Here is a 12,400-nt window from a genome sequence, read left to right as displayed (position 1 = left end):
ATCAATTCACCAAGTATTCACATTTCTCCTGTTGCCTATCTCTTCTTCTTCTGCTGCTCTTTCTGTTAAGTAAACAAACCAAGCAATTTTTCTACTGAAAAAGCAGACCAACAAAGCAAGCAATGGGTTCTGAGTCACTTGTTCACGTCCTTCTTATTTCTTTTCCTGGCCAAGGCCATGTTAACCCTTTGCTTAGACTTGGCAAGAAACTTGCCTCTAGGGGCTTGCTTGTCACTTTCTCTACTCCTGAGATCACTGGCAGGCAGATGAGGAAGTCTGGCAGCATCTCGGACGAGCCTACTCCCGTTGGTGATGGTTACATGAGGTTCGAATTCTTTGAAGATGGGTGGCACGATGATGAACCTCGACGCCAAGACCTTGATCAGTACCTGCCTCAACTTGAGCTTGTGGGTAAAAAATTCTTTCCCGATTTAATCAAGAGAAATGCTGAGGAAGGTCGGCCAATTTCTTGCTTGATCAACAACCCTTTCATTCCTTGGGTTTCGGATGTTGCTGAAAGTCTTGGTCTCCCTTCTGCAATGCTTTGGGTTCAATCTTGTGCTTGCTTTTCCTCTTATTACCATTACTACCATGGTCTTGTCCCCTTCCCCAATGAGGAAAACCCCGAAATCGATGTTCAGCTGCCATGTATGCCACTTCTCAAGTATGACGAAGTGCCTAGTTTCTTGTATCCTACTAGTCCTTATCCTTTCTTGAGAAGAGCAATTCTTGGTCAGTACAAGAATCTCGATAAGCCTTTCTGCATCTTGATGGAATCATTCCAGGAACTTGAGCCTGAAATCATCGAGTACATGTCTAAAATTTGCCCTATCAAAACTGTTGGTCCTTTATTCAAGAACCCTAAAGCACCAAACTCAGCCGTCCGAGGTGATATCATGAAGGCTGATGATTGCATTGAATGGCTTGATAGCAAGCCACCATCATCGGTTGTTTATGTTTCTTTTGGTAGTGTAGTGTACTTGAAGCAAGATCAATGGGATGAAATTGCATATGGACTTTTGAATTCTGGTGTCTCATTCCTGTGGGTTATGAAACCACCACACAAAGATTCAGGCTTTCAAGTTCTTCAATTGCCTGAAGGTTTCTTAGAGAAAGCAGGAGACAGGGGAAAAGTCGTGCAATGGAGTCCACAAGAAAAAGTATTAGCTCACCCATCAACTGCATGCTTTGTAACACACTGTGGATGGAACTCAACAATGGAAGCACTTTCCTCAGGCATGCCAGTCGTCTGTTTCCCACAATGGGGTGATCAAGTGACTGATGCTAAGTACTTAGTTGATGTCTTTAATGTTGGCGTTAGAATGTGCCGTGGAGAGGCTGAAAACAAGTTGATCACACGCGATGAAGTTGAGAAATGCCTCCTTGAGGCAACAGTTGGACCCAGGGCCGCAGAGATAAAGCAGAATGCATTGAAATGGAAGGAAGCAGCCGAGGCAGCGGTGGGTGAAGGTGGTTCATCTGACAGGAACATACAATACTTCGTGGATGAGGTGAGGAGGAGAAGCGTCGAGATAAGTAGCAAGTTAAGCAATAGCAATGGAAATGAAGAGAAGCCAACCAGCAACCAAAACGAAGAGAAGCCAACCAGCAACCAAAACGAAGGGAAGCCAACCAGCAACCAAAACGAAGAGAAGCCAACCAGCAACCAAAATGAAGAGAAGCCAACCAGCAAAGGAAAAGTAGAGAAGCCAACCAACAACGGAAAAGTGGAAGTATTGGTGGAGTCATCGGCATGAAGAAGAGTGTCAATCTACGGTCAATTTCAATCTTCAATGACCCATTGTTGAATAAGTTAATTGCCCTTCTGTAGGTTGGGTGTGTTGTTCTTTATTTATTTTTCTTCTTTTTAAGCTTACCCAATGTTTTTCTTGGAATAATGTGTCAAGTGTCATCTTTGTTTGGTTGTTATAACTAGAATGCTGGTACATTTTAGTTTTCTTCTTTTTCCAACTTTTGACCCATTGTAATTTTTCCTGTTATGCAATTTATTCTCTTGATGAAATGCCATGTACTGTTGTTACCTACCAATTGGTCTTAGTTCTATTGCCTGTGATTCTTTAAACTCCAATTGGGTACTAACTCATACTTCCAAACTGCATCAAAACTCTTTGCAAAATGGTGTTTGAATCAGTCTGATGCTCAATTCTATTAATCTACCCCCAGACATCCAAATATTATTACTCTCAAGTACTTACTGCAAGGATCAAACTCGAAATGATAGACTGGGAGTAACACTTGATTGCGTCCTGAAATTAATCTCCAATGCGTCCTGAAATTACTCTACAATGAAGGTTAACATTCTTGTAAATTTTTTTAGGTTTTTGCTGCCAGCTGATCCCTGTCCAAGAAAAAAAGGGGTTTTCAGCTTTCCAACCATATAGATGGGAGCTCCAAGTGCTGCAAAAAGCAGCATGTCGGCAGTGGCAAATGGACCCTTCAGATCAAATTTCAGTATTTTTTTTCACTTGAGAATGTTTTCTTATTCGATACCTTATTTTTCGACTGTCAGAGTTTAATTTTAGTAGAGTTACATAAACTGTATTATGACATGAAAACGTTTTCAATAGGAAACTCATAATTTTTTTAGCTGAAACATTAGATTTCCCCTTTTTTAATCCAATTTTAAGGCTAGACAGAAAGAACATTTCTTTTGTGAATTCTTTAACTCCCAGTCTAATATAATAAGACAAGGAAGATAAGTGCCCCTGTTCCAACCCTAACTAAACCCAGACAGATTTGGGGTTAGGTATTACCTAAAAGTTTTCTTCTTCTTCTTCTGCCAGCCACCAGCATGGATAGTTTTAGTGGTTGCATTTCAAGATTACTGCCAGGTGACTCATCGATTTGAATGGGTCATAATTTTAGCACGATATAATAATGATAAAAGAGAAATGGACAATAATCGTTATACAGTGCATACTCACACGGAGATTCTTCTTATTCTCGAGGAACCAAATGAGAACTCAGCATCTGCAGATTATACGAGTATACCTACTTACAGAGAAGAGCTGCAGAGCAGGGGGTTAGTGGAATAGAAAAGAAAGAAGAATGTTCAAGCAAGCATGGGAAAAAGAATCAATTCATAGGGAATAAAAGAAATGGAAAGAAGCCAACTGATCCTAATTTTACAATAAGCTTTTTGTTAATGAGAATTATTCTATTGCATTGGGTAGCTCATGCCACAGTTTCATGGCCATTGACCTCCCAATGAGCTAAAAGAAAAAAGGAAGAAATTGGGCAAGACATGTTTATCTATGAGGGAGGTAGTTATTTTCATTTTTTTTTGGGCAATAACATGTACAAAGGGAGGAAAGGCACCTTTACAATTTATGCACACAGCTAATTAGTGAAATACACATATAATAAACAGTATTGTCTCATATTACAAGTATCTAACTCAAGAATTACCCAATGACCTGAAAAATCCAATCATATGGTTGAAAACATCCTCCTTTGCTCGCTCGCTCAAGAGGAAGTCTATATGACCATAGTTCTCTAGATAAAGCAGCTGAGGTTTGGATTGCAGGTCCTCTAGAGTGTGCTCTACATCCTTCACATCCGCTAATCCATCATAGCCCCCATAACCCATCCATAAAGGCAATGACTTGGGTATTAGACTAAGATCAAATGCTGGGGGTTCAACCTGACCATATAGCTTGAGGTTTTTAAATATTCCATAATCATAATGTGAAAAAGTACCCTGACGAATCACTGTCAAGAACGAGAAAAGCGCATGAGAATTGAATTCAGTTTGATTGAACATAACAGTTCAAGTAAGCAAAAAATTTCCAACAGATGAACTTAAATTGGAATTTGCATATATGACTACTAAAAGAGAAGTGGGCGGAACATACTCTGGAAAAGATGGCGCAGGTTTTTTGTCGATGATGGGTGAGGCTCATATTCAAAAAAGAGATCCATACGTGAGGTGTTAAGGCAACAATTGCTCCCTGTAATGTTACAAAATACTTGGTTTAGGATGGAAAAACCGCATATATTATCAAACAATTTTTTTAAAGAGCATAACAGCACCTTAATTTCATTGGTTCTCCCAACAAAAACTATTTACTGTACTTCAGTTTGCCTCACACCCATGACTTACATGTTCATTCTTAGTAAAGCTAAGCATATATGAAAAGAAAAGGAAAAATGGATTTGCATCAAGATAAAGAGCCAAATTATCTTTTCTGTAATATTAATATCCAGGTATCGTCTAGCACTGTAGAATCAAGTTATAAACCATGAAATCATGAATAACATTATCAAGACCTATGATTCCATCAAAAGGGAACAAAATAATAAGCATTCAGCATTGAGAACTGCAAATTTATTAGTTCTACCAATATAGAATCTGATTAATCTAATGCTAGAGGACCTTCTGTCCAAGGAATTCTGCCCTAATAAATCTGTAGAAGTGATAATATAAACAAGCACAGTAACTTAATGATCCCTAATAAAAAAGAATAACAGGATAACAGGTAAAAACAAATACGACATGATGACATTAAAATGTGGTTCCAAGTTAGAGCAGCTGCAGCAATGCACCCAGACCAAACTGTCAGAAATACCTGCTGAACTGCCAAGTAGAAAAAACTTGCCCAACTAATTTATAAATCTTAAACGCAAATTATTATACTTCATGACTTTTTCTTTTTAATCCATTTCAACATTATACGATTAGCATGATTCAGTTGAGCTTTTGTGTTATTATGTCTAAATATACACTTCTTTTTCACTGCTACTGCATAAAAAGGACAGAATTCATAGGAGAACTTAAACCAGCAAACTGAAAAATTAAAGACTGCACAGAGAAAGAGAAAGAGAGAGAGACCTGTTAAAGAAGTTAGCAAGTCATTGCATTCCAGGCGATTGTCGCATATGGAATCCAAAAGGTTTATTAATACTTCACTGTAGACAACAGAGCAAATTACAAAATGAAGAAAAGTTAACTCACTAAAATATCAGAAATTTGAGCGAAAAAGTGCAAAAAGAAAATATGTGAGAGAGGGAGAGGGCGTAGTAGCTTAAAACCTTCTAAAGTTCAATTCATGTATGCCCATGGCCACAACCATCTGTCAGAAAGAAGAGATAAACTTATTCTATCACTGAACAGCCATAAGATACTGCAAAATATAGCAAACAAAATATACCTGATCAAGATGCAACCTAACCATTCGAAGTACAAGTGGAGCACTTATATGATTCAAGTATGATATTGGACACAGAAGCGCAGCAGCTTCAACCATTTCGACTATATTTGGCTTAATTAGAGCTGCCAGAGACATGATTGTCCCCTGCAGGAAAAGTAAATAACTTAAGTGCATACGGGAACAAGGAGCAAAAGCCAGATGCAATTGAGCATGAGTTATACCTGCGAGTGCCCAACAATAAAAATTTTAGAGTTTGTTGTTGAATATACATGGTGTATCATTGCTGCAAGGTCATAAAGAGCCAATTCCTGCCAACTCCAATCCCAAAATTCCTGAAGGAATAACACATTTACTTTGTGAATTCACAATATGGAAAAGAGTAGAACACCCAGAAATAGTCAAAAACAAATATTGACAGGTTTTTGAATTCAGTATGAGGCTCAATACTAGCACAACCACCGGAAAATAGGAATATCTTCTAGACTTCGTCTACCTTATCTTTCTTTGACAGGTATACATGCCCATAACTCCAAAAAGTCCCACGAACATTTCCAACCCATACATCAAATCCCTGATCTGCGAGAATGAAGCCTAATGACTGGTCTGGAGAGTTCAAAAACCATGCATCACCTGCCTGTTCACAAATTAAATTTAGGATTAATGTTTATATCAAAGAATACGAAACACCAAGTATTACTTCATTGTGAACAGCCAGCTCCATAAAAATGCATATTATTTTAAGAAAAACAACGTTGGTACGCTCTATAGTGAATTTTATTGGGAAAATATTCTTTACAAATCCAAAATGATTAATAAACAAAAAAAAGAAGGCAAATTCACTAATTTTGGTTCAGAAAACTCTTAAAATAAGTTAATTCAACTAGGAACTTGAGCTTATCGGAAACAACTAGGCATGTAAACGAATTAACCCACATTAAACTAATCTAAAAGTACTGTCTTGAAAAGTAACAAGCAAATAAATGGCATCTTAATTTCGTGGACACATTCTTCACCAGATTAATGTACAAAGTTACTGGATTCAAAGGACTAAGAAGTGTATGAGATTCATTATCAAACATTGCAGTGCATACTTAACTTCTTAAACAAGAAATCATGATAGTAAATACTAAAATTTTCAAGTCACTACAGAAAAACCAGAATTTTAACAAGAACCAATTGTAGTAAATATGAGTATCACCATAAAGAGTCCATGCTGAAGCAAAACAGGAGGTCCTCGTGTCAGCTTTAATTCACCATTACGCGATGATACACGTTGAAGAGCTAGTAAATAACCATCCTGTGTTTGTATCTATAAGACCAAAACCATTTATAATATAATTAAATCAAAATAATCTCAATTAAATCAAAACTCACTGCAGTTTTATGTACTTCAATACAACAAATAATTATATAAACACAAGCTTTTAGAAAAATAAGAAAAATATCGAATTACTTACAATTAAAGGGTTGATTAATTACAAATTCACTGACTCTAAAAACAAAAAATCATAATACATTTGATATTCATGAAATTAATGATACGACTGCGTTTCTTTTTTTGACTAAGCGACTGAGTGAGAGAGAGAGAGAGAGATTACAGTGTATTCGGTGCAAGGATAACCGGCGGGTTCGATGAGCTGACTGCACAAGGATTCTCCCGGTGTTCGGAGCCTGAGATAAGCATTTCCGGCGGGAGACTGACCGGAGATTGTGGAGATGAAGAGAGAAATGATTGTTGCTAAAGTGAGAAGCAGTTTCGTTTCCATCTAATTGGCGCGAGTTGTACACGCCTAATCTGCGGAGCGAAATACAACTTGCAATAGTTGAGTTTGCTTTGCGTTTGCGGGAGAGGAATATGCAAGTTTTTTGGAGATTATCCTACCCGCGAAATGAAGCGCGTTTGTTACACTTTCACTTGAGCTACTCAAAATCCTAGTTACGTGGCAGAATTATCAAAAATGGCTTTAAATCGAAGATTAGTAGCTGGATTGAATTTTTTTATTTTCATTTTCTTTTTTCCGGTTTAGGTATGGTTTAAAGCAATGCTATCAAAACCGGTTTAATCGTTGGATTAATGGTTTGAGCTATTGATTTTTTAATAATAAAACTAATTATAAATAACTAATAACAAAAATAGAAATAATAATAAAAATTATTTTAAAAAAGATGCATATTAATGGACACACATTAAGCTTCAAATGTCAAAATTTATCTGTCATGTAATTTCATATTAATAATAACTAATAATTTGTTGATTTTTTATTATATATTTTGTTAAAAAATAAATATATTCTTTACTTACTAATTTAAAATATTATAAAAATATTTAAAATTTTATATTTAATATTTTAATCCACTCGGTTCGTTACTATTCATACAATTTTTATGGTTTACGGTGAATTTTATATATTTTATCGAGATTTAATGGTTTTTTTATTTATTTAAATTTTTAATTAAACGAATTATTTTTCATCACAAATTATAATTTAATTGAAGAATCGGTTCAATTCTAAAAAAAAAAAACTGATTTCAAAAATTGTAAATAATATATGATAATTTAATTATAAACTTTTATCTCAAAAATCAATTGAGAAGTAATTAAATTTTTATTTTATTTATAAAAACATGTTAAAATAATTAAAATTTTAATATCTAAATAGGTGTTTAAATATGCTATCATGTCTTTAATATATCAGTATGAACTTTAAATATTAGATCGATCCAAAATGAACTTCATATAAATTTAACTTTAAATCATTTTAAAAATAGTTAAGTAAATAAGACAAAATGAGCGTTAAATAATTACTTGTACTTTGGATAAATATTTAAAGGCTCATCCATACTTGTGCATTTTTCAAGAACATATGATACTCATACTAGTCCGATTGGAGCTGCATCTGCGTATTAGTGAAGCAGACTGGGCACAAAACGACTAGGTTCAACGAACCACATCGACGCCTTGGGTCCAGCAAGAGTCACGCCTCCAGCAGTTTGGTCAAAGTCATCACTCATCCTCCTTATTCACCAAAAGAAAAAAAAAACAGAAAGCCAATTCCTTTTTCCTCCTTAAAAACCCACCATCGTTCCATCACCATCACAACCACAACCACAATCTCCGCCTTTGCATCCACATGGCATTCTCAGAGTTTAGGCCACTGGACGAGAAGTCTTTGATAGAGTATATAAGGGGTACTCCTGTATTGGCCAATAAGATTGGCGACAAGTTTGATGACTTGAAGATTAAAGAAGTTGGCGATGGGAATCTTAATTTTGTCTACATAGTTGTTAGTTCTGATGGTTCTTTTGTTATTAAGCAGGTAAAGATTGAATCTTTGGAATTGGGTTTTCATTTATATGTGATAAAGCTTAATTATTTTTTTAGTGGAAGGAGTGTAATTTGTGTTCAGATTGACTGTGTTTTGGCTGCCATTTGTAGTAATGAGTTGTATTTTCTTTTCCCGTTTATTGGATATGATTACTGTATTGGAAACTGGGAAATGGGATTATTCTGGGAAAAAATGAGAATCTATTAACATTTTAAGCTATATTCTTTATGGAGCTATGTATGCACTTGTGGAATTTAATAAATTTTTGAGCTCAACTATTTACTGTTGAAAGTTGATAATTCTGTTCACTTTTATTAGACGAAGGATAATATATATTTATATATTTGGAGATGATTGTCGAAGTGTTCTAGACTTGTTCTAATCTTTATTATCTTTTAGGCACTCCCTTACATACGCTGTATTGGCGAATCATGGCCTATGACAAAGGAAAGAGCCTATTTTGAAGCTCGGACTCTTAAAGAGCATGGCCGGTTGTGCCCGGAACATGTTCCTGATGTTTATCACTTTGATCACACTATGTGTTTGATTGGCATGCGATACTTGGAGCCTCCTCATATTATCCTTAGAAAAGGGCTAATTGGTGGACATGAGTACCCTCATTTAGCAGAACATATGTCGGATTATATGGCAAAGACTCTTTTTTATACATCCCTTCTGTATCTTACCACCACTGAGCACAAACGTGCTGGTAAGTGTTTCTGTCTTTCATTTATTGTTTATTTGATTTGTTAGGTAGACATTCAATTGTCATTGAAGAAATGTTGCCGACATGCTTATTTTGAATGCTGTATGCAGTTGCTGAATTCTGTGGGAATGTGGAGTTATGCAGGCTAACTGAGCAGGTTGTTTTCTCTGACCCGTACAAAGTTTCTCAATACAACCATTGGACTTCCCCTTACCTTGATCACGATGCTGAGGCTGTCCGTGAGGATAATATTTTGAAGCTTGAAATTGCTGAATTAAAATCCAAGTATTGTTTTCATCTTCATAGCTTTTTTCTTCACAAATTGTTTTAGTTAGTTCATCATCTAATCCATCAGACTTGTCTTTTTGCACAGGTTCTGTGAAAGAGGCCAAGCCTTAATACATGGAGATCTCCACACTGGTTCAGTCATGGTTACTCCTTCTTCAACTCAGGTTATAGATCCAGAATTTTCATTTTATGGTCCAATGGGTTTTGATATTGGAGCTTTTATTGGGAACCTGATTTTGGCATACTTTGCTCAAGCTGGCCATGCTGATTCAGCAAATGATCGTAAAGTAAGTCAAGTTCTTTTCCATTTTCAGTTTATTGATTTTCTCTCTTTTTCTTTTTGTTGCTTTTGGCTGTTCTATGCCCATTATTTGTCTTTTGTGTCTGTATTATTTCCAACTCAGTCTCAATCATATGCATTACCTCATGCATTCAATTTAGTTAAAGAATAGTTTTATAATTTCATTTAGTTGGTCCTTAGCTCCTATTATAATGGCTATGTTTCTAGATTTTGTAAAATTTCCCTTTGTACAAGACACCTCTCAAATTAAGTTGTTTATTCTTTCTAGCTCTACTGGTGTTTACTGTTTCTACCCTTTGCTATTTTGTGAAGAAATGCTACTTATTATTCATCTAAATAACTCAATTCATTAGGTCGTCAGAGGCATTCTAAATCATGGTTGTAATTGCACTAACGGGTTACAGACTTGCATCCAATGCTACTTTTAGTTGTTTCAAAAGTAGCAAGATAATACTCATTGCAGTAGTATAACACGAATTTACTGAAACATACAGCATAACAATACTTCTGAAATCTAAAAAAACTATCAATTCGTGCAAATACGTAGCATAATGCAAAAGCACAAACCCCCACACACTCGTATATATATATAAGCAAATAAAATCCGAAACTTCAAATCAAGTTGAGGAATGTCCAGGTCAAGAAAGAAATGTTGTCAAAATCATGTTATGATATAATAACAAGGTTGAAATAAAGGAAAGCAGTTGAGAAAAGTTTGCTTGGGCTGGCTGTTCGTACATTGAGCTGTAGAGACAATAATGTTGGTGTTGTCAATGACCTTGTAGTTAATGACCAAAAAAATCCTGAAATCTGCAAACTGATTTGACACCATCTCACATGTGAACTCATATCCCCATAAGGAAACAGGGTGCACGTGTTAACACCTGCTTCAATGTTTCTATAGGAATTTGTTGACTAATATATCCAACACTTTGACCCTGGTGATTTCTGGCTTGTGACTGCCATCAATCTTTGGTCTGTTGCCTATGTAAATTAGCAAATTTCTGTTTTGATCTTCTTATTTCTCCATTTTCTTTTGTTTCTTGGATATTCTCTGTTTGCATTACCTGTTTTTTTCAAAATAGCGATAGCTTGATGATGCAGTACAGGTTCAAAAGTATCTGCTTAGTAATTCCTCAATTGTGGCTGAATTCAACTATTTGATTAAATTTGGGGTTCAGATTTGTAAAAGTAAGTTTGGAGGTCGAAAATTGAAGCCAGGTTGATTTGAATATGAGAGAAGGATTTACTAAAATAGCAACTTTTTGCAACACTGCAGCAGTATCTTGGATGAAAGAAAGGAAGAAGAGGATAAAAGATGGGAGGCAGAGAGAAGATGCGCTAGGCACAGAATCCTGAATCAAATCAAATTAATCTAAACTTACATTACTAAAACTAAGATGGAAATAATTTCAAAAGTTCTTTTTCGTGTTCTGCATGATTCAGCTTGCTTATGGACTGGAAAGTAATCACAACTTCTCTTGCATATTTTACTTTGTAATTTTGTTACTTAATTATTTTTGAGGTTTATTTCTAAAAGTCACATTTAAATGCAGTCATATAAAGAGTGGATTTTGAAGATAATCGAAAATACATGGAATCTTTTCGACAAAAAGTTCATTGCACTTTGGGATGAGCACAAGGATGGACCTGGTGAGGCATATCTTCCAGAAATTTATAATAAGCCCGAAGTTCGGCAGCTTGTACAGAGAAAATTCATGAGAGACTTGTTCCATGACACGCTTGGATTTGGTGCAGCAAAAATGATAAGGTAAGCAAGCAAGTTTTTTATTTTGTCTTTGTAGTTTCTATGTACTTGTCCTGAGATTTGCTATTCTTGGTAATCTGAACAGGAACATCTTAATGTATGAGAAAAAAAAAAAATTAAGATGAATAAGCTTTCAAGTTCTAATGGAAAAAAAAAAGAACCAACTCTTACTTTTACATCTCGAAATGGTTACTTTTTGACATTCTGATTCAAACACCACACTGATAGTACTTTTTTTTTCCTCCATTTCAATTAATAGGAGAATAGTTGGGGTAGCCCATGTTGAGGATTTTGAATCAATTAAGGATGCTAGCAAACGAGCTGAATGCGAGCGGAAGGCACTCGATTTTGCAAAAATGCTTCTCAAGAATAGGCGAGATTTTGATTCCATTGATGGAGTCGTGTCAGCCATGCAGCCATTGGATAGTTGTCAAACTTTTGGGTAGAGCTTCTGCCTTGTTACTGATATTATGGCTCTGAGTATTGTTTTATACAGTCCAGAATACTTTTTAAGAGTGAATTGCTTTATCTGCAATCTTTATTTCTTTATCTGCGATCAATCGATGCTGTACTGCTAATATATTTAATTCAAGTGAATGGGGGTTGGCTATACAAGTTCTCTTTCTCCCACTCGTGCATCTTCATAAAGATATAAGGTTATAAGATCATCTTGAATTAATTTTCTCCATGTTAGTTTAGGATTACATAAATTTTGTTTTGCTTCACTTCATGAAATCCTTATATGATCAATCTTTCTAACTGGGGTACCAATAGGTTTGTGAGCACCATCTCTCAATTTCTCTTTAATGGGAGCCACTCCTACTTATTTTCCTAATTACA

At 35.5% G+C, this 12,400-nt stretch overlaps 3 protein-coding genes across 3 annotated transcripts; 2 read left to right on the top strand and 1 right to left on the bottom strand.

Moving 5' to 3' along the window:
* LOC8288107 (gallate 1-beta-glucosyltransferase 84A24) lies at positions 1–2,049 on the top strand. The gene has a single exon (XM_002518622.4). It carries the CDS (start codon positions 123–125, stop codon positions 1,755–1,757), a length of 1,635 nt encoding a protein of 544 aa, XP_002518668.1. The 5' UTR covers positions 1–122; the 3' UTR covers positions 1,758–2,049.
* Positions 2,050–3,070: 1,021 nt separating this feature from the next.
* Positions 3,071–7,195, bottom strand: LOC8288106 (triacylglycerol lipase 1). The gene is made up of 9 exons (XM_002518621.4): positions 6,770–7,195; positions 6,370–6,480; positions 5,665–5,805; positions 5,393–5,503; positions 5,172–5,315; positions 5,053–5,093; positions 4,853–4,929; positions 3,876–3,971; positions 3,071–3,732 (listed from the first exon to the last, which is right to left on the bottom strand). Exons 1-9 carry the CDS (start codon positions 6,935–6,937, stop codon positions 3,419–3,421), a joined length of 1,203 nt encoding a protein of 400 aa, XP_002518667.1. The 5' UTR covers positions 6,938–7,195; the 3' UTR covers positions 3,071–3,418.
* An 838-nt stretch (positions 7,196–8,033) lies between these two features.
* LOC8288105 (methylthioribose kinase) lies at positions 8,034–12,170 on the top strand. The gene is made up of 6 exons (XM_002518620.4): positions 8,034–8,488; positions 8,897–9,206; positions 9,314–9,488; positions 9,577–9,778; positions 11,349–11,563; positions 11,820–12,170. Exons 1-6 carry the CDS (start codon positions 8,303–8,305, stop codon positions 12,004–12,006), a joined length of 1,275 nt encoding a protein of 424 aa, XP_002518666.1. The 5' UTR covers positions 8,034–8,302; the 3' UTR covers positions 12,007–12,170.
* Positions 12,171–12,400: the final 230 nt, after the last annotated feature.

This window comes from Ricinus communis, chromosome 6 (genome assembly GCF_019578655.1).
Source record: "Ricinus communis isolate WT05 ecotype wild-type chromosome 6, ASM1957865v1, whole genome shotgun sequence".
Classification (NCBI taxonomy): Eukaryota; Viridiplantae; Streptophyta; class Magnoliopsida; order Malpighiales; family Euphorbiaceae; genus Ricinus; species Ricinus communis.
This window is presented reverse-complemented; position numbering and strand designations above follow the sequence as displayed.

Excerpts from the sequence above, each read along its gene's own strand:
- LOC8288106 (XM_002518621.4), bottom strand. The coding sequence starts at position 6,937 with ATGGAAACGAAACTGCTTCTCACTTTAGCAACAATCATTTCTCTCTTC. Across the intron at positions 5,504-5,664 it reads ACCTGTCAAAGAAAGATAAG|GAATTTTGGGATTGGAGTTG; the intron begins GTAGACGAAGTC and ends TTATTCCTTCAG. Across the intron at positions 5,094-5,171 it reads TTAGGTTGCATCTTGATCAG|ATGGTTGTGGCCATGGGCAT; the intron begins GTATATTTTGTT and ends TCTTTCTGACAG.
- LOC8288105 (XM_002518620.4), top strand. The coding sequence starts at position 8,303 with ATGGCATTCTCAGAGTTTAGGCCACTGGACGAGAAGTCTTTGATAGAG. Across the intron at positions 8,489-8,896 it reads GTTCTTTTGTTATTAAGCAG|GCACTCCCTTACATACGCTG; the intron begins GTAAAGATTGAA and ends ATTATCTTTTAG. Across the intron at positions 9,489-9,576 it reads ATTGCTGAATTAAAATCCAA|GTTCTGTGAAAGAGGCCAAG; the intron begins GTATTGTTTTCA and ends CTTTTTGCACAG.
- LOC8288107 (XM_002518622.4), top strand. The coding sequence starts at position 123 with ATGGGTTCTGAGTCACTTGTTCACGTCCTTCTTATTTCTTTTCCTGGC.